A 23,460-nucleotide genomic window follows, 5' to 3' on the forward strand; every position below is an offset into this window, starting at 1 on the left:
GATTTAGAATATTAGCTATTAAAACTAATTATCAGGAGTTTAAGTGGATTCAAACAGACGTTGACAACTAATAAGACACGGCGTACAATCAGTGGTACAACACCTACCTCAGACTTAATCCGATTGTCGCCGAAGCACAGGTGCTGCAGGTAGGCGGCTGCGTTGGCCTGCACCGAAGGGAAGTGGTGCTGCAGCATGTGAATCACCTCCGTCAGCTCCGGGTCACGCCAAGCGAACTCCCTAGAATCGCAGGCGGGGTGCAAAGGTATTAGCGCGACGCCAGAGGCGTCTCCTTTAAAAACGCAGGCGAAGTTTTCAATAAAACATAATACTTCGGCACCTCAGGGCAAACTGATAAGAGCAGGAAATTAGATTCACATCCAGTTTTTTATTTAACAATACACTTGGGTCACACATGGATTATCGCTTTTCTGAATGCAGCAAACGCAAAAGAAAGGAGTGAGGAATGGAGTGTCTTTAGACTTCTGCCGAAATATACTTTTTTTCACTCCAAAAGGTAATAAAAAAAATACTACATTTTCTGGCATGTTAGTTATTCATACGTGACTCAAAAACTAAGTAACTAAATGAGATTACTGGTGTGAATTATGTGCAGCAAGAGCCCAGTCTTGATAATATCACGGCACACATCTGAAAAACACAGACACATTTCCCTGGACAGAGATCCTGTTAAATATTCTACCAGGAAATTTTACTCTCATGCACTACTTGAATAAGCCCCGTCCCCCTGCTACCCCCGGAGTGAACTCTCATCAAGTAGTAACACTACAGCAACACACACGGGTGTCAACAGAGCTCCCAACGGACGAGGTCGGGGGTTTACTGCAGAGGTCGACCCAGTCTCTACGCTTACACGCCCCTGTAGCAGACGCAGCACTTTAGCGTATGTGAGAGTCTATTGTTAACAGGCCAAGCATAGTAGAGCCAGCTTAAAAGCTAGAGCTGCATGTGACTGCCCAGGGGGCTGTCTGCTTGAATAGTAAGAGGACACCGGTGTTGACCCAGCAGAACAGCAACGCCTTGTAAGTAGTTCCTTCGGACGACTGTCTTCTGCTCCACTTGGCTGGCTACTAACCGACTCATCGTTTGGGAACACCGTGTTGCCCTAAAACGTGAGCAGCGCTTACCTTGGATCCTTCTGAATGCTGTCTATAGAGGGTGAGCGGGTAGCACCATCGTCCATGACAACAGCCTGGCGAGCGTAGTTGGGATCGGAGGGCCGGTACTGCGCCGAGCGATAGGGATCAGCATAGGTGGCTGCTGTGTTAAGAGCATAGTTGTTTCTTTGGTAGATCATGGCACTGCGCTGGCTGGGCGTCCGCTGGAGACTCCCCACACCTGAGGGCGAAAACACACACACAAAAAGGCTTCAGACAGAAAGTTTAAAACAAAAAAACCACATGCAAGCTGACAACCCATGTTAGTCGGAGATCAGCAGCGTTCAAACCTTTTTTCAGCTACAATCGGAGCTTTGCCCACCAGTAACGTACCGCTCTAAACCAGGCTGAAAACACAAACATGCGGCCGGTCCACCAGACTCAGCATATTCAACAAATCTGGAACCAATTAATGACGAGAAGAAGAAAAAAACGCAGCTCCTATGGCTCCACAAAGCACAAGTGGTCTTCCTCAAGGGGCCGTCTGCATGTTGTTTTGCTTTTACAAGATTGTGCTCAACCGGAGGGATCCTGCCGGATTTTTTCAAAGAGGACAGGAGGAGTCAACCTGCTCGATGAGCTGCAAATCCTTTCCTCTCACCGTCTCCTCGTGCATTTGCGCCGCTGTGTTCTTAGGCTAACTTTGCCAGACACAGCAGAGAGGCGACGACAAACCATGACCTGCTCCCAAAAAAACAGTCAGAGATGGGCTTGTAAAGCGGAAGCATCACAAACACGCAGAGAAGTCTTCCTCCCGGACGAGGTCCAATATTCAGCGGCATCTCGCTTCAGTTGCCTTTCCTCTTTTTTATTCGACTCCAAGTCATATTTTGTTATGTTGCACCAATTTTATTTGGAACACAATGGGTCACAGGACTGCATAAACAAGCTGGCTTGAGCCCTCCTTCTTACCGGAGCCACGTGATGTGTGGCAGCGTGACTGCTGGGCTGGTCAGATCACTATCAGAGTGCCAGCAGGACTGGGCATGTGCTGGGCTCATACTCCCCTCCTACCAGAAACCGAGACGTATCAACTGGTGGGGCTGCTCCAAAAACACAATTTCTCACATCAGTGCACACTTCTATGTTGGACAGCAGCACTTTCCTGCAATATGGTTATCACCCAAAATAGAGCCGAAAGACATTGGAGGACGGATTATAAACAGCATAGAGTAGCACTGCAAATTCCACCACAATTACTATTTGGATTCCATTCCTCATCTTTTCAGCTAAGGATCGATATTTCTACTAACATAAAAAAAAAAATATGCTCCCGCTTGCACAAAAAAAAGGACTGTGCAAGCTTCCCCAAAAGAAAAATATCCAAGAATGCACGGAAAGTCGTGGTGGAATTTAATTTCACAACATAAAGAAAGCTCTGGGATCCAATTGGATTTTTTCTAATGAGGTAGCTCTTACAAAGGCTCCATATTGAACACCACTTTCAGCTCCGCCCCGCCGTCTTCTCTCAATATAGCTGGCATCAACATATTACAGCGGCTCGTCTGGGGGCTTCTTCACAGCATCAATGGCATTTATTAGCAAGTTTATCGGTATAAGCAGATCTCCTGTGTGCCAGGGAGACAGCTGAATGGAGTGTGTGTGTGTGTCGGTGCAAACTAAGCATGTGTATCCGAGGCAGGAGGGACGATGAGAATGCCAACATCAGGAGCGCTGGAAGAGAGCAGGCTGTGGGTAACCAAGCTGTCCCCCCAGCCCCTTCATCCTTCTTCTCATTCTCGGTGTGACACACGGGTAATGGACTCCTTTGTGGCAGGATGACATATCAGTATCCGCCTATTAACTCATGTCTCACCCTTTCGCCTGACAGTGGAGGGAGGAACAGAAACGGGAGGCAGAGAGGGAGAGGGTGACAGAGTGAAAGGAGAAAAAAAAGTGGTAGTGGGAGAGCTAAAGGGCAGAAAAATGGTGTTCCCCAGGGAAGACAACTCGGCAGAGTCAAGGGGCTGCAGATTAAGTGGAAAAGACTTTGACACACACACACACACACACACACACACACACACACACACACACACACACACACACACACACACACACACACACACACACACACACACACACACACACACACACACACACACACACACACACACACACACACACACTTTTACCTGGCATAAATCAGATTCACACAAAAATAGCATTATCTTATCTGCATCATCACACAGTGGTGGCCAATCGATGGGAGGGAATTAAGTGAATGCACAAGGATGGGTGGATCTTCTTGGATATCGTGTGGTTATGCTGTCATGTCCTTTGTGGGTGGTTTGCCTCTGTGCTTGTACATCGTTTTGTTTTTGCCATTTAAATAACGTGGAACCAACCTGAGGGGCTCCTGTAGAGGGTGCCCTGTTGGGTGTGGCTGGGGCTACGGTACAAGGGGCCCTGGAACGTCCGATCCTCGTAGATTGGTGCAATGTGGCGGTCTGGGGACATGGCTGACCTTAAGTCCTGGCCCAGCTGGCTATGTTGACTGACGTATGAGCTCCGCATTCCTACAATTGAAGGAAAGTGCATTGATTACACGGATAGTTTCATAAGTAAATTGTGAGGAAGACACTGAATGACTTCCAGCTTATTTACTGTGATTCTTCCTATTCTAAAACATATCAAAGTACACAGTTAGAGGGAAAACCATTGGTTTTCATTTATTCTGCTGTGTATGAAAATCAATTTTAGAGATTTGGTATTTGCTTGATTAATATAATCAATCCCAGTAAATGACACGTCTCTTTTAATTGTTGTCAAAGTTAATATCACTGTTGCATGGTAATGTGCTTCACTGAATGCAGAGTTGTCTCTGCATTACCAGACAACGATAATGCAACACTGACAAAAATCAAAGCTGACATGATGTGACATCTCTCAGGCAAGTTTCAGGATTGTGAAATGAAATGGAAATTAATAGGTAAATAAAATGATTTAAAGATAATAAAAAGCAATCTGCTTAGGGATATGATTGTCAGTAATGTATACACATAAAATATATATATATTAGAATAAATAAGTATAAAAAACATTGGCTGAAACACAAAGAAACCCCGTTCTTTAAAACAATAAAGGAGTTCTCCCTGTGTTTAGTATCAACACACCCATACCTTAGCTAAACATATTCCAAATAACTTAATTTTAAAAACATCAATGGATTTGACTGTTTTGGAATCTGATTTCAATAAATAAAGCTAATTTGAAATGATCTATAAAGCTAGAACGCCTTCAAACAACTAGCACAAACTAGCTGCATTGCCTTGAGTCATTAAACACAAAACAAAGAGCACAGCGAATGGCCAGTTAACTGCCAACATCCATGTATCTTCTGCACCTGCTTTAGAGGAGATAACTAGTCAGTAGTCCGTATTTGTGCTACGTAGAACATTATAGCGAGATGAACACAAGGAAGTCGCCAAACACCTGATACCTGATATACAAATTGAGTATATGTATAATTAAAGAACTGCAGCTACTTTCTTTGCATCCGTGTCATCAATAATGCATAGTAAATAATGCAGTGCAGTAATTGGTTACAATTAGTAGAGCAAGAGCCGGCGGAGTGGGACCAAGAAGAACGTGAACCAATCAGATGTGAGGAAATCGGTGGGACTGGAAATAGCTTCTTTAATCAGCAACAAGCAACCGTTGACACCGGGGGAGAAAAGAAACACAGAGGTAAGTGCTCTAATTAAAACTCTTGTACAGGCTGTGGGGGCGGGACGAAGCAGCAGGTCCATGTCTGACTCAGATCCAGTCCAGATGTGAAACAATAACAGAAGAATGAGGCAGCAACAATAACTTCAAATCATTCCCTTACCAAAGCACCCTCCAAATGCCTAAAAAACACAACACGAACACATACATCTGTGTCCTTTCTTAAAAGTGATTATTAGTCTCCCCTCAATGTGCTGAAAACACCATTTATATGCATTTATTTGCAAGTTCTCATTGGGGAATTTGCGAATCTGAAGGGAGAATTCACAATAAAACTGTAATAATTAAAAAGAATCTTGTGATTAAAACAGTACAAGATGCCAAAATGTCATGAATGTGTGACTACACTCATTGAAAGCTGAAGAAACACTGGCAGAATGAAAAGTAGACGATATAAAGAGATCTCAGGGTTGCTTTTCTTTATTTTCCCATTTCGATCTGCATGCCTGCGCTTCGCTGTCTGTGTCCAACCTCACATCAGAGAGGCTCACTACACTGTGAAGCCCAGCGGACCCAGTATGCAGCTGGCAACTAACTGCTCAATGCACATCTCACAAGTTTCCAAACGTCACCGGGGTCCTCACCGACAGCTTGAGCTCAGGCACAGACTGCTGCTAAACGCTCCGACTCTGCCATGCGGAACAAGCTAAATGAGGGATACTTGTCACTGTATGAGAGGAAATTAATAAATAAGAAGGTTTTTTCCTCCTTTGGGAGCAGAAGGCCTCTGGGGGGCAAGGTGAAGATTTTAGATGTGGATAGCAGGCCTGACCTCTGAAGCCGTTAAGAAGATGAGCTCTGCAGGGGCATCGAAAGACCCGGCTGACCTCGAGCTGCATGCTGAATGCATGAGAGAATATATTATCTAGATTAATGGTGAGCGTTTATTAAGAATATGGTCACAGCACAGAGTTTGTACTGGAAAACCAGCAGATAGACAGGCTAACCCACGCCTTTTAAAACAGAACAGTGGGTGTCCTGGTCAGGTTTGGCAGTATTCCATTAAACGACGTGTCTAAATGCTTTATAATAACAGAATATGTTTCCTGCAGTTTATCAGTGCAAGCCATTCGCTGATGAAGCAGCTTTGACAAAATACTAACTTGACAGTCGAGGTTTCCTCTGATCTGTTCATCTATCAGACACCCTTGGAGTAAACAAAGCTGCGGAGGCTACATTTATTGTCAAAAAACAAATCCAACCACATCCCCGCCTCCTCTCCCCGACCTCCTACATCAGTGGTTCTACTCTACATTGTTTAATTCCAGGTGCAGAACCTCAGTCCCACTCCGGGGTTGTTTCTCCATTGTTTAAGAATTTCTTGGTGGCAGAAAATATATTCCTTTTTTTCAAAAGATATTATTTTTCAACGGTATTTAATAAAAATCTACGAGCCACTTAATGCGATGCTTTGAGAGCAGCTTAGAGGGTTTTTCCTTCTCCCCGGCACTTCAGGGTAAATGTCTCTTAGCTTTTAGTGTCCTCTCTTGTGGCTTTTTGCCCAAATGAAACATTTTAGCTGCAAAACATACTGTTGGTGCACAATTCCAGACTTATCAGCGGATTTGAACCCCCCTGTGCCTCAAATGGTACAGGAGGTTAAAGTAAACAAGTGCTCTGAAATGGCAGGCATATTGTTGCGGAGGCTAGGGAGTAAAACTGCATAATGCTGCTGGTGAGCGCTGTAGTGGCACACTCAATAGCCCGGGAAGCCTTTCACTCTGTGGCGGTGCACACAATAGCCACTAGCAGCAAGCTTGGCAGGAAATCAGCTCTGTTGTTCAAAGGTTTAAAAGGGGGTGAGGATATGAAGGGAGGAGAGGTAGTGGGAAGACATAAGGAAAAGGCGGCGGCAGCGGAGAAGAAAGTGGGAGAGAATATAAGAGGGGGGGGGGACGAAAAGGATGGAAGTGAAAAGAGGGTTAATGAGGCCGTCTCGGACCACCAGAGACTTCTCATCACATGTAAAGCCCGGCTGTGACCGAGTGACGGGGACAGAATCTCCCAGGCACAGGAGCCTTCATGCATATCTCTCCCACTCAGCAGCCTGACTCCTGAAAGTAGCAACATTCAAACAACCTTAGAGGAGACTAATCCGCCTGCCTTCTTTATGCTGCTCCCCCCCCCCCTCCAGTAGAAGGGCTGCAGTCACTTCTAAAAAAGCATCTGCAAATTGTCAGGGAGAAATAACATACTGCTGTCTATTGAGGATGAATGGCCCACATTCCTGGTGCGTTATAGTCATTTAATTCTCCCCTCAGCCCTTTCACTGTGGCTTTAACAGATTGCACTTGGCAGAGGCTAGATGAAGGGCGGTGGCGGGCTTGGTGCGTGCTCGCTCTGGAGAAACAAACACTTAAATGGATGCAGCTGACTGCATTCCTCAACGAGAATAATTTTCAAACAAAAAGGCATCTCCAGACAAACAGGAGAACCGGAATGATCACAAAAAAAAGACATTTGTTAAACTTAAAAGGGAAATTAGCTGTAAAAAATAAAGTGTGCCGTGGTTAAAAGTACCATGGTGTCTTGGCTGATTGCCATTTCCTCACGCTCTCTTTGCCCCACTCTTCTCTGAGATGGGCATCAAGCATAATGAGTACGATCCGTCTTCATTTTTTTAGCAGCAAAAGGAAAGTATGAGTGAGGTGACCCAGGTGGGTGCTGGGAAAAAAAGGAGGGAAGGCAAAGAGTGCCCAGGATGGGAGACTAGAAAAAAAAAACGGTAGATAGGGACAGAAAACCACCAACCGTATCAAAGTTAGGCTGTCGGGTGGCGTTTACCAAACACTTGCAATCACGCCTGATCATGTGATCATCCCATTTCCTTCCACTACGGCTCATCAAACACTGACGTGACAAATTACTGTTAGAGGTGAGGCGCCACTGTGGTGTATGTGAGAGAAAGGGAGACAATAAGGGAGGCTGGGGGTGTGAGAAAGATGGGGGGGAGAGAAGGAGAGAGAGAGAGACAAAGAGGAGGACTAGGCCGGTGTCTCACTTTGCTCAGAGGACGGAGAAACCCATTTGTGTCCGCATGAGACGTAATCCCTCAGAGCAGTGTGACATAACTGTCTACTATGTGAAAATGAACGTTTGACAGAAAGGTAACACATGAGATGAGGAGGTCTGGGAGCCTGCGGTCACGCCGCCTCTGGTTTAAAGATGGTTTGGATTGTTCTGATTAACGGCAGATTGACATCCGTTACAGACGGAGCGAAAGTTGGAAAACTCTGTCCGGAAATACGACAATCTGGAAAAAGGCACTATCCCGTCGAGTATGTATGAGATATACATCTTAACTTCTTCATCTTTTGCCATGTTTAACAGAATTGTTTTTAAAAGGTTAAACATTTAGTTTTAAGTCACCATGTAAGATAACTTAAAATTGATTTGAACCTTCTGATTTATGTATGTATGTATGATTACTACTGTTTATTGTGACGATTATCAATAGATCAATATCAAAAACAAACACAGGGATAATATTTCCCAGCCCAGCTGTGTAGATTGCATCGTTAAACCATGATGTAGCATGTGATGTTAAAGCCGATAACACAACGGCAAACATTGTAAAAATGGCGATTGGATGGAGATGATTGTTTAGCAGAGCACAAATAAAAGACACGTGCGCATGCAGCAGCTATATGTGAGCACGGTTCACTGACGATGATGGGAAACCGATGTCGGCAATAAAAACAATCTTCACCTTGAACGTCATCGTCAACCAGGGCATCTGAGGACATCCCAGGCAGCATGAAGTCAAGCAGAAAACAGTTCATTAACCTTGGAGCCATCATACGGTAATTTGCTAAAAAAAAACTGCTTCTTTTAAATCTGGAGGAGTCATGCTTTCCTCACCCAACTATGAAACTGCGATAATATAATACTGAATGTATTCTTGAATTCGTCGTTTGGCTCCAGATTTAAACGAGACATGTTACCTAAAAGAACGACACTCGAGCTGGTTTGGAGGCAGCTTTTCCAATTATTACCTTCCTGATCTCCTCAGCATGTTGTGATTAAATTAACTGCACGCCCACAAACACATGTAGTTATACAGCCACCTCAGTTTTTCCTCATTGAGCGCCCACAATATAGCCGTGACAACGCACTCATGAAAAAGACTGATTCGGCCATTATGTGTTGTGGAAATGTCTTCTTCTACCTTCTCTACCGTCTCACTACATAAGTATGACATTAAATTGCTCATCACTTATTTAACCTGCAAATTGAAACTACCTTGTATACTTAACTTCAAGCTATATCCTTGATAAACTCGCTCAATTAAAAGAGCAAGTGGTTTGCCTCCCAGTGGTAAAGTCTCACCTCGCCTCAAATTGTCTTTGTTTTTCCAAAGCTTTATAATATTAATTCAAAAATCTTCCTCGAGAATCAAATGAAAATATCTCCCAGCCACGTTTGAGCTCTACTTGGCTACTGCATTAGGATGACGAGATTTAATTTCCGTTCTGTTGTTGAGAGCAAAACTAACTATGATTAGTCTATTATACTCTTTGAGCTAATATTTGTCTTCTTGTAGGAACTATGTTTTGGCGCCGTGCCAGGACAACCGCTGGCCTAACAGTCACTGTTTATTTTCAGATTCAGGATGCTGACAACATGCCAGCAAAATATGCATCGCTGTCCAAATATGTACCGCCCGCCTTACAAATCCCATACGCAAGAATTATGCGACAGCCTACGAAGTTGGATAACTCAACTTTTACATGCTATGAAGTTTATAAAGGTGTTCTTTCTATTTATGTTTATTTTCTTTAAGGTTACGTAATTTCTTACATAAACAGTTATTGGTTTCCTTTAAATGGTTACTATCTAGCTGCTGAGCTGATGCATTGTAAATGTGTGTGTGTGCGTTTCTGCAAACCTGTGAGGCTGTCAGGTCGCGTCATCCTCTCGTAAATGTCGTAACTCTGGGGTCCATAGGGGTCGGTGTTGTGGATCATGGAGCGGGGCAGAGTGGAGCTGTAGTGCTGGGGCACGGCGGTCATACTGGCCCTGACCGGAGACGACGAGTGAGCGGGCTGCTTAGTCAGTGGAGGGTTGACGCTCTCCACCATCGTCAGAGGTGAGCCCATGCGCCCCGACGACGACCCCGCGGAGGCCTGATAGGGCGAGGTCGTGCGGCTGGCGCTGCCCGATCGGGAGTTCGTGGAGCCCATGCGGCGCAGTGCGGCGGGGGAGTTTTTCTGCGTGGAGTAGGGCGAGCCGTTGCCGCCGGCGTTACCGGCGCGCTGGGCAGAGGGCAGAGTCGTAGAGAATATGCTGGAGAGGGGTTTGGGTTCGGTTACGACGGGGGAGCCGTAGGCACTGCTGCCTGAGGTACGCAGGGAGCCGCGGGAGGGGGACATACTGCTGGCGTAGGCTGGAGAGTGGGAGCGAGAAGGCACTGAGCTCACCCTCCGCATGGCGCGACCCGGCACTGCTGTTGTGAGCACTTGAGCCTGTAAGAAAGGAAACAACATGGCCTCATGCATTGGATACTTCGGTAAATCGGGAGCTATAAAACCCTTTCCTGTGCAATGATAATGACACAGCATTACATAAACCAATTCATTACAGGGCACGACTTTACTCCAGGCCATATTTATTCCAGCCCCTCCCCCCTCTGTTGTATGTGACGGCACCATTTGGTTTCTCAGTGGTCTGTGTGTACAACACTGTGCACCGTCTGTGTCTCAGCGTTACATCGCTATCGTCACTGAAAAAAACACACTTTTCTCTTTTATGGTCATGAATCAAAAGCTAATCGTCAATTGTGTAATTCATACAAACATTCTGTGCTTGAAAACAGCAACATGTCGTATGTTGATGGCTGGCAGTACCTGGATTGAAGCCTGGCCCTCGGCCCTGGTATTCCTCCCCAGGGTAGCAGTGCCGGCGCCAGGGAAGGAGTGCTGCATCCTCAGCTCGGCCTTGCCCAGGTTCTGGCTGCTGACGTAGCCGCTGCTGGCATCCTGGTAGCCGCTGTCCGAGTACGAGTTCATCTGGGTCGAGCTGTGCGAGTTCACCGCCGACCCTAAGAGAGCGTGAAAGGAAGAGAAGGCCAAGAATTAAATTCTCAAATAGAGAGAGGGGGGCGAAGGATGTGTTGGAGGAACAGGAGACGGACACCTCGTAAGGGTTTCATAATAGACGTGACCTTTACATAGACAGCATTGCTAATGACGAATGGCGCAGCCCTATAATTCAGTGTGCCGTGGTAGATTTAGGCTTTCACAACCTGCCGTGAGGGATCCGTTTTTAATCAGTGACACTCAAAGTATAAAGTGTGAAACAGGACAACGGTGCAGGGTGAAACGGGCATGAGAGAGAAGTCGCGGAACAATTTGGAGGGAAAGGATTGACGATGCTGCGGTATGAAAACAGATGAGAAAAGGAGACTGCAGACAAAAGAGAGAAGGTAATAACAGACCCTCACTTTCATGGAGGGAGGACTGCTCCGGGGAGTACGGAGACACCTGCTCTGACTCAGTCCTGATGCGGTAGCTGGGCGACTGGGAGCTGTCAGTCACCCGAGACTTGGTGTCCCCCGAGGCGGAGGCATCTGGGAAGACACAGCGGAAGCAGGGAGTCAGACACAGGGGAAGGGCTTGGAGTCTGAAAACATTAGGGGGTTTTCGGCTTTGGATGCAAAAAGAGCCATTAAAGCAGTCGACGACTGATGGAGTTGAGAGGAAACAATAACAATGATATCTGCATCATTAGTTCCACTCGCGTGTACAGTCACCGTCATTACATTCTTTACTGCCATACTAATTTGGAAAGACAAAGATACGTAGCATGTCACTTAGTGCATACAGCCGTGCTCTAAATAGTTTTCACTGCTGTAACATTTTCCCCACATAACCCTCTCTTTCACGCATGACAACGACCAGCACGGCAAACAGAAAGAGGAATCAGCCCCTTTTTATGTCCCCGTGCACAATGTTCCCCCGTAATCCCAATCTAGTTAAGCGTGACCGGTGTCAATGAGTTACTCTGTAATCACGGCAACAAAAGGAGACAAGTGGAGGGGAACAGGGAGGCACACGTTGGCAGCCAGGGTCTGTCAAATTAGTAAGTGAGAGTTGAATCCCACGATGAAGCCGTGATGAAACCTGTTCCACGCCTCTGAACCTCTGAAGGGTGTTTGCCCGTTTACAGACGGGAGGTCAGATAACCAGAATGCAGTGAAAAGGTTGGCGACCTTTCCTCTGCGACTTAGTCCAGTCCGTTTCAAACATCCTCACTATCTGACACTTTCACCGAATGCGTCACTCGGTGCGTCGAGTGCTGCTATTCCTAATTCAGCACATAACACTTCTTCAAATGATAACGTTGTCAATTTAAGTTTTTAGTTGTGTCTGCTTTGTTGCTCGCCCACCCACGGTCTCTTGTGTGCTGTCCCTCTTTCTTTGGCGTTCTCCGTTTGTATTTTTAACAAGATCAGATAACATGAGGGAGAAAACGCTTTACATATGCCGAGTAAATGTGAGACATACACGGCCCCCGTAGAGGAGGCTTCTCAGCTGGCCAAATGAGTTCTTCTGGATTTTTTAAGCGTTTATTATGAATTTAAAAGTATAATATTTACATGATATATATATATAAATATTGGATGAATTGAGGGATTTTGTGAGATATGGGTTCATTATGATTCCTATGCAAAATTCATCATATTCTTTTAATATGCGATTTACTTAATTTATGTATACGATGCATTTGTAATTTAGCCCATAAAACCCACAGCGCTACAGTTAGACTTAATTAAACTTTTATGCAAACGTCTTTATGCCCTCAAGGTCATAATGCCCTTGCAAATCACAGCTCGACAGAACCATATGATATCTTGTCACCAATATGACAACAGCATAGTTAAGAAATGCAGCCGGGCTTTTTTTATTCATCAGTATAACAACACTGACAGCACAGAGTCGTCACTCACGGTGATAAAGCCGTATTTCTTTCAATGCTGCTGCTGGTTGAACTAGATGTGAATTACATTTTGTTCATGCTGGAGAGGCTGTTTGAATCCGGTCCAAACCACTGCCTCTTCAGATGAATAGGCCAACAGACAAATTACTACAGCACGCTATACGAAATATTAGAGGAAACCATCTGGAAATCTTGCGCAGCTTGAAATAATTAAATCAAATATATCGCAGGTGACAGAAACCAGGAGAGCCGGGGTGTAATGTGACAGAAAAAATAATAATCACGTGCATAATATAGCTCACCCACCTGGGGGCGGATTGTTCCTGCAGCACCCTCAGCACCTTTCCTTCCCAGGGTTATTAAAAACTCCACATTAAGAATACATTTTCACACATGGCAGAGGATCTATTGTTTTTCCTTTTTACTCCAATATACACTGTTGCTCATAAAGTGTGAATATTTTGTTGTCAGAAACAAATCCTTTGTTTATTTCTATTTAAATGCTGTAATGATTACATTATACGTCACATTTACCCGGGTGAAAATGTATTCATGCATAAAATTTACAGACATTTGCAAATTATTCCAACTTCCTGGCGAATTTCAGGAGGTTGAGGAATGCACCATGCCCTTCACGAGAAAGATCACATTTAAAATCAATAAAATAAAGAGATATTTCTATATGATGGAGAAGTATTTATATGTCCTTTAAATTTAAGTAACGACATGACTGAACAAGTCTTTTTTTCCGGCAGTGACTCCGCGTCTGGCAGACACAGAGTCGATTCAGGCCACAGGATTTTGAAACTGAGCCTTGACCCTTTTGATAAATGGGATGCCAGAAAGGCAGAGAGGGAGGCGGCTAGAAAGAAAGAAGGAAGGAAGGAAGGAAAGAAAGGAAGTGTTTTTCACACATTGAAGATGAAACATTACTGGCATCCATTATCCATCTATGGCAGGTCATATGCAACAATTTCATATTGTTAATGATGCCGTTTTCTCATTTTATTTGACCACTCTGGATGGAGCACTTTATTTACTTCAAGACGCTAAAAAAAAAGAGTTGTACGTTTTTATAAAAGTTCCCTCTGTGATAGATTTTAAAACTTATTCTGCAGGTTGTACATTTTCTTGTCTATTAATAACATATTAGATAAAACTATACAATACTGCCACCCAGTTCACAGTCAGCACCCATACAGACGTGCAAGCTTGCCTGTAGCTAGGAAGAATTTTCCCCCCAGTTCCCTCAAGTGCTTTTTTGTAGCCGTTTTTACTGCTTCCTACCGATGTGGTTGGGAATTAATGCGTGTGTCTAATGAATGTGTGGGAAATGATGTGGATTTTCAGAAAGAAATATCCATACGTGCACATTACAGTGACACCTGGACTTGTTTTTTTCGAGCACTTTTCACGTCCACTTTCAAAAGAAAGAAAGAAAGAAAAGTCGCATTAATGGAGAGTGGCCATGCTGGGTCAACTGTACTAATAATAAATCTACATTCTAATTGTCTGGATTTGAACCTGGCGGGGCTGAAAATACATATTCATAAGCATATAAAAAGAACCACAGCCTTATAATTATGAGTCTGCTAGGCAGCTAATGGGCCGGGAACAAGAAAGAGTGAGGAGGAATAATTGCCATTGGTGAGAAATTGAGCGGTGGTTTGGGGAGAACCGGTGGAGAGATGGCCGGTGCCAGAAACGGAGGGAGATTTGCAATCACACATAGCATGCAACCTAAATTCAACCTACAAATTGCACTTAGAAATGTCGGAGAGTCCGTGACAGTTAATAGACATGACGAGTCCCGAGTATGATTTACAACACACATTTTCATACCTTGTTTTCCTGTTTGTTATCAAAACCTGTTTCGAGCACTTTACAGCATGCACAAGCCTTATTGGCAACACCAGATGTCATTTTTCTGACATGCTGGTGCAAGCCATTGGAAATAATGGGTTTCAGAGTGCAGGGGTGCTGTTGTTGCTATGTGTCTGAAAGGCCTACAGTAAGTGAGGGACGGAGAGAGAAATGGAAATGGGGAGCAGAAAGACTCAAGCAGGGACGAAGAATTAATGAAATAATGAAAACTGATTCTGGATTCATGCACAATCATGCCAGGGGGGGAAATTATTGTGTGTTATTTCCTGATAATTAAAAGTACGCTAGTTTAACAAAAGAAATGTTGGCAGTACACTCACAGAAAGCAAAGTCTGATAACTCAAACTCAATTTTTCTAGGGGGCAGAACCCCTGCATCGGTTTAAAGATCATCCCTACTTTTTTTTACCTCCAGTAGACATGAGCATTGACATTTCCTGGGGCAAAAAGGCATGTCTCCACGGTAACGCCTCTAGCCAGAACTCTCAGACAGGGGAGACATACGGTAGCTCGTGTGGCCAATAAGCCTCAGAGGCAAACATGGCCCATTACGTTGTGTGCCACACATTTAGACTTTTAATTCATTTAGATTGGAAAAAAAAAAATCCATTACTACATCTGACTATCATTTATCATCTGCATTACAATGAGAAATCAATACGCAGCAAAACAGTGATTGGGATTAGTCCCCAGCTCTGCTCAAACACTAATGAAATGCATTCAGCAAGGAAATGAGAAACTGTGTTGTATTAATATTCCCAGTGCATATGTACAACTGTAAGTCCTATAGGCTTTTGCTGACAGGATCGACAATAATAGATTAATGACCATTGCAGAAATACACTAGGATCCACTACGCAATAAATAAGCCATGAAATATATTAGTGAAGTCAATTCATTATCTGGTCTCTGGTGGAAAACCTTCAAGGATGCAGACTAAACAAACAGAGGAAAGGGGGTCTGAGGGAGATCCTCCTGCTCCACAACACTGACGGTGTGTGTGTGTGCATGTGTGTGTGTGTGTGTGTGTGTGCAGGCATTGCTTTGATAAATATTAAAACAAGAATACGCCTCAGGCTGTCCATTACTGTCAGCGTGGTTGAAACGACCCATGATTATGGAGGAAATGTAAAACATGCTTATCACACACACACACACACACACACACACACACACACACACACACACACACACACACACACACACACACACACACACACACACACACACACACACACACACACACACACACACACACACACACACACACAGTTTGCTTTAAATCCGTAGAGTTAAAAAACTGAATAAGTGTATGTATTTTAGTATTGAATGATATACACAGCAATGTCAGTGTCCCTGAGTAAATAGGCAGCTGTGTGATCCCACTGTACAACTCGATGGAGTCAGCAATGATTTGTTCCACGTTAATTCTCTGACAAATACTACACCATGCATACTTATGTGGTTATAAATGAGTGAGTGTACAGGAAACTAAACACGATCTGAATGCATATACATGTGCAAAAGATGGACATTTAAAAAAACAGATGCGTTAGGAACAGGGATAGCTGTCCAATCATTAGTGTAAGAGTTGACATACCTGCAGTCCTCCAAGGTAGGGACTTCTCAGACGAGCTGTATGGAGGGAAACAGGAGATGGAAAAGTGAATACATGCACCACTAACTAGAGACAACACAGTGAAAGACATGAGTGAAATCATCTGGAAGAGACAGCTATCGGGCCTCGTGTATTTTTCCTCGGTCCTTTCACAACGGGGGTCACGGATGGTAATCACTGTTTGAGATTAAACAGCTAGGGGGATTCAGTATACCGTCGTAGAGCAGATTTAATTCCAACCACTCTGATGTAAAGACCATTGATGCCATCTGTGTTTATGAAGACCTAAAGGTGCCTTCGGTGCATTGGAAGCTGTTTTTTCCCCACCTGCAGCTTTGATGAACTTGCTTATCCAAAAAAAAGGGGCCAAGCGACTGAGTACATATAAGCGAGGCTAGCCCCGGGAGTAACTCAGAAGTGATCATACAGTACAAACTCTCACACTCGACGTACAAGCTCACAGCGTTCTGACACCCTCATGTAATCCAGACGCCAGCGTACGCTCCAGCAACGAGAGAATTTCAGAGAGATGCTCAGTCCCCCAGAGGATAGGGTGGGAGAATAATGGTCGAGCCAGAGAGCGATCACAGTCTGTGTGACTACTCAGCCACAACGGCAACCACAACACCAAGCAGCAAAAACAGAAAGGATCAAGTGTCAGTGTGTGGGTGACTGATGAGTCCGTCGCCAGGAGATGAAGGATTACGCTTGATGGCAAGATCAGAGCTAGGAGAGCTTCACACGAGGCAACCAGTCGACGAGGGTAAAAATCCATTCAATCCACATTAATGTGAGATTTCTTCTGACGGAACACCTCATCGGCCTTTGGCCTGAGGCATCCATCCCCACGGGCAGGAAAGATACAAGGAGGCTGCTAACTCCAGAGAAGATTCACAGCTCTAATGACATACAGAGGACAAGCACGAGACCTGGGAGCAGCGTTCCCACCCCTTTCTCTATTTAATGTCCTCCATTTCCTGCACCTTACCGTTAAGCACCTGATGTTGCAACTGCTGCTATTTTTCCCCATCTAAGTGATATTCGATGAGCTTTAAGAAGAATGGCTCCCCGAATTTTAATGAGCACACAGGCAATTAAAAAAAGAGGAAGTCGGGGCGAGCTGTGCTCCACTGAACCATGGCAGATGAAGTAGAAGAACGGCGACCATAATGATGATGCGCCGCGCTGCACGCCGACCGGCTGGCTGGAGGAAGGCGGCGTAGAGAGACTGTAGAATCGCCGTAACACTGTTGATGAACAGGCCTTAACCTGACAGGACTCTTAATTTCAACCTCTTTGGCAAGGTGGAGATTGCACCTTTTAGGACTTTTGCTGCCAGATGTCAGGCCTGATGACCACACCCTGTCTGCTTGTAGAAGTGAAGGGAGTGGCCAACCCTGGAAGGTGTCATGAAATGTAATGACCCCCGCCAGAACCTTTAGGCGAGCCAAAACCTCTGCCGTCCTCCTGCTGAGTTATTGAGCCAAGCAGCGTGAATGCAATGGTGAAAGCTAATCTCCATTCACACTCAAATGTCCAGTTCCCTGGCTGACTTTACATTAAAAAGGGTGTGAAATGGTGTCACATGTTTTCTTTACAGAGTCCCTAGGAGGTGGTGGATGGATACAGGCCGGCCAGTCGGGAAAGTGGCTGCATTTGTATCTCTCGGCAGTAACTGGATATCTGAAACATGACGGAAATGGGAAACTTGGAAACCCTAAATAAATCAGGATCGCCTGAATACAAGGGCACAGTGGAGAAAACAAAACAACTGTCAAACCAAATGTTGCAAAACAACCGCAGCCTCATATCACTTAACAGGTATGCTCATTTATGAGTGAACAGTCCCAGGAAACGAACCGAGGGATGAAACGGGACACAGTGATGTTCGTAGTTCAGGAGCTGTGAGGGGATCTAAATAGTCTGGTCTACAAGGTAGCAACAATCTGCTGTTTCATAGGGATTTGTCTTTGCCTCAGCATGTAACCACAAGCAAAAAGAACATCGATTATAATCATATATATGATATTTATAGTTCATATAATGAAAGAAATTTCCACCCTGCAATAATAAATGAGATTCAAATACGCTATTAGAAAAGTATTACATCTGAAGACTTTTTGCTGGCCAGGTTTTAAAAAGTATACAGTTTTTCTTTTTAAATTGATACAAGAATCGTTTAAATGATATTGTCTCTGTCATCAGCTTTGTACAGGGGCTCATTGATCTAACAACATCCCAAAACTACATTTCTATGTCATATACAGTAAGTTATGTATGCACTCCTTGATTTTCAGTTCCACACAGACTAGTTAGCTGTTCCCACATCGTCTGCATTTTACAGCGTACAAAACGAACAAAGAAGTCGACAAAAGAGGAGAAAATTAGTTTTTTCCCCTTTTCAAAACAACACCATCCGTCACAACAGCCGCATCTAACGCTGATGCAAGACTTACAGTCACAAAGTACTGCTCTTACTCATCAGTTTAACATTTTCTTTTTCTCAAAACAAAGAAGAGCAGATAAAACTAAGCAAGGCTTCTTACGAAAATTATGTATTCTAAAATCAGTTTTACAAGCAGGGAAATGGAAAATAAAGATCTGTCTTTGAGCTCGTGTTTTATCTCTTTTTTTATGATCAAAAATTGGGGTCTAAAATGGAGTACATCTTAAAAAAAGGAAATTAAAGTAAAAAGCCCGGCTGTGTTTATTTTCAGAGAGCTGTCGTCCAGACCTTTTGGCAGCACTTGAAGCTGCTCTGAACCTCTATAAAAACGGGAAAAAGGGGGAAATTGACACTCTTATTCCCGAGTACTGCTGGTAGTAGGGGAGTGGCTTTTTGTAGGCATGCAGGCTGGAGTGCAAGAATGCATGGTGGTAAGGACATGGGGCCTGTTATCACGAAGCCAGGAGAGATCACAGAGAGACATTACAGCCTCTGTTCAGACCAAGTGTCATTCATCCAGATATATAAATGTATCACGAACCATTTGAAAAGGAAAAGTGGCTCGAATCTGACATCAGGTGACCATTTGTGAACAATATGTGAATAACTCGGCCTGGGACGGCACTTTCTGGTCCCCTTAGTTAATGAGATCATTTTATTTTGTAGTGTTCCACATAAAGAAATTAGATCATCAAGCACTTAAAAAAAAATAAACGGAGGATACATTATAAAAACAGCAGGGAGGACGATGAAATTGCCAAAGCGAGCTGATGGGATGAAGTGTGTACTCAACAGGCCCTTGGCTGAGGTTTGGGTGATAATCAAGCCTCCAGTCTGTCACCAAATTGTCACCAGCACCTTTTACAGTGCTGTCAACAACCATCTAGTGTGACAGGATATCAGGCTAAAATTTACTCACTCACATGTATCCATGACCGCATAAAAACATGGCTTGTTTGAGTATTAATTTATACAGCTTCTTTTTTTTCCACCAATTGCATTCAAATGACACTGAGGTAAACAGTCACAGCCACGCAATACTATAAGACTGGTGTCAAACCGCCTTCACGCTGGCTCTGTGAAGCCCGTTGGGATATTGTACGTGGTATTGAGCTGTACAAATGAACCTGACATGTCTGAGCCACAGCAGACAGGACAGAATGTGTGGTCACTGAGGTGTGATGATGAAAGCCTCGTCTCTTAGCTGATGAAACGGGAATGAGCTCCCAGAACAAACTCCGAAAGCGCCACACTCCTTCCACGCCGACGGCAGCGCTTCGCTGAGCAAACAACACTCCATTATCACGCACATTCACGAAACACAACACGGGCTTAATATCTTGCCTGCGATGTCAGTGGTTCACGTTTTTATTCCAGCTTACCGTGAAAGTGTTTTGAGCCAATTAGCCGGGAACAAAATCCTGCAGATTTAAATGGCCAACTGATACAATGATGTTTCTGATAAGCTAAGATAACACGTGAGCTATTCTGTCCATTTATAAAAGGACAGGAGGGGGAGGGGATTTTTAGATTTACAGTCTCATCATATTTGAGCAAACGGGGATGCTCTATCACTATGCCATAAGGTTACACTATGGAATATGGTCACTGCTGTGAAGGATGAAAACGCCATGTGTTGGATTGTGGCTCTCTCTCTCTGTGTGTGTGTGTGTGTGTGTGTGTGTCTCTTCTCATTACCTGCTGCTACCATCGCCTGGCGACTCGGCCCCAAGTCTGCATCTTTCCAGCTGATTGGCCACAATCTGCCTCTCCACTTCCAGCTCCCTGGTTAGCCGTTCAAACTGGAGCTCCTGTCCACACACACAACACACACACACACAACACACACACACAACACACACACAACACACACAACACACACACACACACACACACAACACACACAACACACACACACACACAACACACACAACACACCCACACACACACACACACACACACACACACACACACACACACACACACACACACACACACACACACACACACACACACACACACACACACACACACACACACACACACACACACACACACACACACACACACACACACACACACACACACACACGGGGGACATTCTCATTAGAGAGAGCTTTATGTACTCTGAAATGACAAATGTGAAGTCAATACCGGGGAGGCAGGTTGACAGTTTGACAGCTAGCTCCAACAGTGTTGTGCTTCATCATGGCATGTAGGTTAATGATGACACAAAATAGAAGCTTAAGGCACTGCAAACAAGCTTAATCCAAAATGTAAAATGTTCGCTCACAAGTACGCAAAAAAAAAAAAAAAAAAAATCAAGACCACGTACACACACACACACACACGGGCTATACGGTACTGCCATTTCTCCAGCCCACACAGAGATAAGCACCACTTCAGTGGGTGATATTTAGCCTTCGTGGCACTGTTCCTTCGGGAGTCGAGGAGAAATCAGCATTTGACTAATTATCTAGCCTGAGCGAGCCTATTACGTGCACAGCTCTCTGGCTCCAAGCACTGCATCATGACACTCATAAGATACACACAGGGCCTTTTGTACACAGAAAAATGAACACACACACACACACACACACACACACACACACAAGGCAGGTTTAAAAAAAAAAAAACATTAGAAAAACAGTTAAAAGTAGGTGATCGACTCCTTTCCCCATTGCCAGTAGGAAGCAGAGTTAGTAAATAGTGAAAACGCTACGGTGTGCTTCTTTTCAGAGTTGTGATTGTCGGAATAGTGGAGAGGCTAGGCTAAGGTTAATTAATGAGTTTTAGTTGTGAATGAAGAATGTTTTTAAACGAACAGCGAACTTCCGGTTGTCTGAGAGGAGAGCATATTAATGGAATGTTTTAACAACGTTAATAAATTATAATATTTGTCCAAATACCCGTTGATTTCATTTATAATATATTCACCTGGACATGCGTAGCATAGCATCGCAGCGGAAACATGGCGTGGCAATGAGCGTGTCCATCCGGGTGTCGTGCTTCCATTACTGCCGATTGGAGATGTACTCTACGATGGCAGTTTAAAGAGAAACTGCACTCCAGCTCTTGTGCTTCGTGCAAAAAAAGGCCTCACTCACCGACAGTCTATGTACAGATGGTGGGATCTTGTCTAGTTGTCCCATGTAATGTCCATTACCATGGTCAATTACACTGACAGCAGCTGCATTCACACTCGCACACACACAAACCGACTCTCAGCTTCTTTTGTGACCTTCGAGGAGGTTTTGTCACTCCACGGCACTAAGACCAGCCTACTTTCCACACCTACTTTCCAATGTTCCCTGAGGGTGCACTGAAATTTCACTTTACATCGTAGACATGCTCTACTGATCTCTCGCACCCCCCAAACTACAGCTTTATACCCACTTCTGCTCTCCTCTCCTCTACCTCGGTTGTAGATATGTAACGCTTTACTGCAGTGAGAGCGAGCATGCGGGAGGGGAAACGGCTAAGCCCTATTTCCTTAATGACATTTCTTTCATGCGGCTTATCTCCAATAAGATAAGATGGACCTTAATTCATAACAAAGAGAACCTTTGTGACGCTGAATGGTGAAATGAACACACATAGTAAGATGACTAACAACCACCGGTACGGAGCGAGTTATTGTTTACCTCCACGGTGTGGTGGAGGTGGGATGGTTTAGGAAACGCCTGCAGCCCACGCTCACCGTCAGCGGCTGTATCCTCAGGAGACATGTGCCTTTCCAAATGTTCAAACCCAACCCACTGACATTATCGTGTAAAACACGTCCTCGTCTTGATGCGTAAAGCACTTTTTACTGACCAATGGCGTGGCTAACAAAGCAGCGCTAATCAGCATGACAAATAAAATGCATTTTCTGTAACGCCTCCTTAATAAAAGCTTTGCAGGGGTTTCCAGTGGAAGGCTTTTAATGTGAAGCAGCAGGAAATGTTAAGTTTGCATTCGCTGTTCCAAAGTAGGAATATTGTAAGTGGCTACGGGGAAGACCATTAGTTAGTTCTGGTGCTGGCCGATATAGGTGGAAAATGTGCCTTCAAAATATATAGCTATATGTATTTGAAGAACCAAACAGTTAAACAAATAATTAGAACAATTATCCTTGGTTGGATATTCACTGACTTCTTGACGTTTGTGGTCAAAGACCGTAAGTGAGGAAGCCGAGGCAGGAGATGAAGGCAAACTCCACAAATGTGGGCATTCATACAGTATTCATGGAAAAGAGCATAAAAATGGGAGCTGTGTGCGACAAATCCAGCCACTGAAAACAGTACTTACACACTGAAACAAAAGGCAGCCTTTTATACCCCTGAGTGCTACCAGGCATCCGAAACAAACAACATCTGACTGAAAGCACAAAGTAACAAACAATCACCAAAACAGACCCACGTTTTAACCATAACAATTGCTCGTTTCCTCATTCCTCCAATTATTTCCCTGAGCTAATATATTAACATGCGTGACTGTGTTAATATGACATTGTATGCTATATGTTTTGCCAATATGGAAGCTCTAATGTGACGTAATGGAGGACTGAGTGGACCTCTGTGACAATGACTCAATTCCTCAAATTTAATTGGCCTTTGAGCCGTCACATGCTACTGGAGAAACGGTGAGAAAGCACAGCGATGTAACCCCCCTGTACACCTCAAACAT

At 44.3% G+C, this 23,460-nt stretch overlaps 1 protein-coding gene across 4 annotated transcripts in view; it reads right to left on the minus strand.

Moving 5' to 3' along the window:
- LOC311021573 (plakophilin-4-like) overlaps positions 1 to 23,460 on the minus strand; it is a 52,448-nt gene that overhangs the window by 14,518 nt on the left and 14,470 nt on the right. The window contains exons 3-11 of one of the 4 annotated variants that reach the window (XM_084022200.1): positions 20,491 to 20,603; positions 16,329 to 16,363; positions 11,350 to 11,475; positions 10,754 to 10,947; positions 9,796 to 10,372; positions 8,617 to 8,643; positions 3,527 to 3,697; positions 1,149 to 1,359; positions 108 to 240 (exon numbers count right to left, since the gene is read on the minus strand). In XM_084022200.1, the coding sequence (XP_083878326.1) occupies positions 108 to 240; positions 1,149 to 1,359; positions 3,527 to 3,697; positions 8,617 to 8,643; positions 9,796 to 10,372; positions 10,754 to 10,947; positions 11,350 to 11,475; positions 16,329 to 16,363; positions 20,491 to 20,603 (1,587 nt within the window). Of the gene's footprint in view, positions 1 to 107; positions 241 to 1,148; positions 1,360 to 3,526; positions 3,698 to 8,616; positions 8,644 to 9,795; positions 10,373 to 10,753; positions 10,948 to 11,343; positions 11,476 to 16,328; positions 16,364 to 20,490; positions 20,604 to 23,460 lie in introns of all 4 variants that reach the window. The other 3 variants (XM_084022199.1, XM_084022202.1, XM_084022201.1) reach the window with 3 other exon arrangements.

This window comes from Eutrigla gurnardus, assembly GCF_963514095.1.
Source record: "Eutrigla gurnardus genome assembly, chromosome: 12".
Taxonomy (NCBI): Eukaryota; Metazoa; Chordata; class Actinopteri; order Perciformes; family Triglidae; genus Eutrigla; species Eutrigla gurnardus.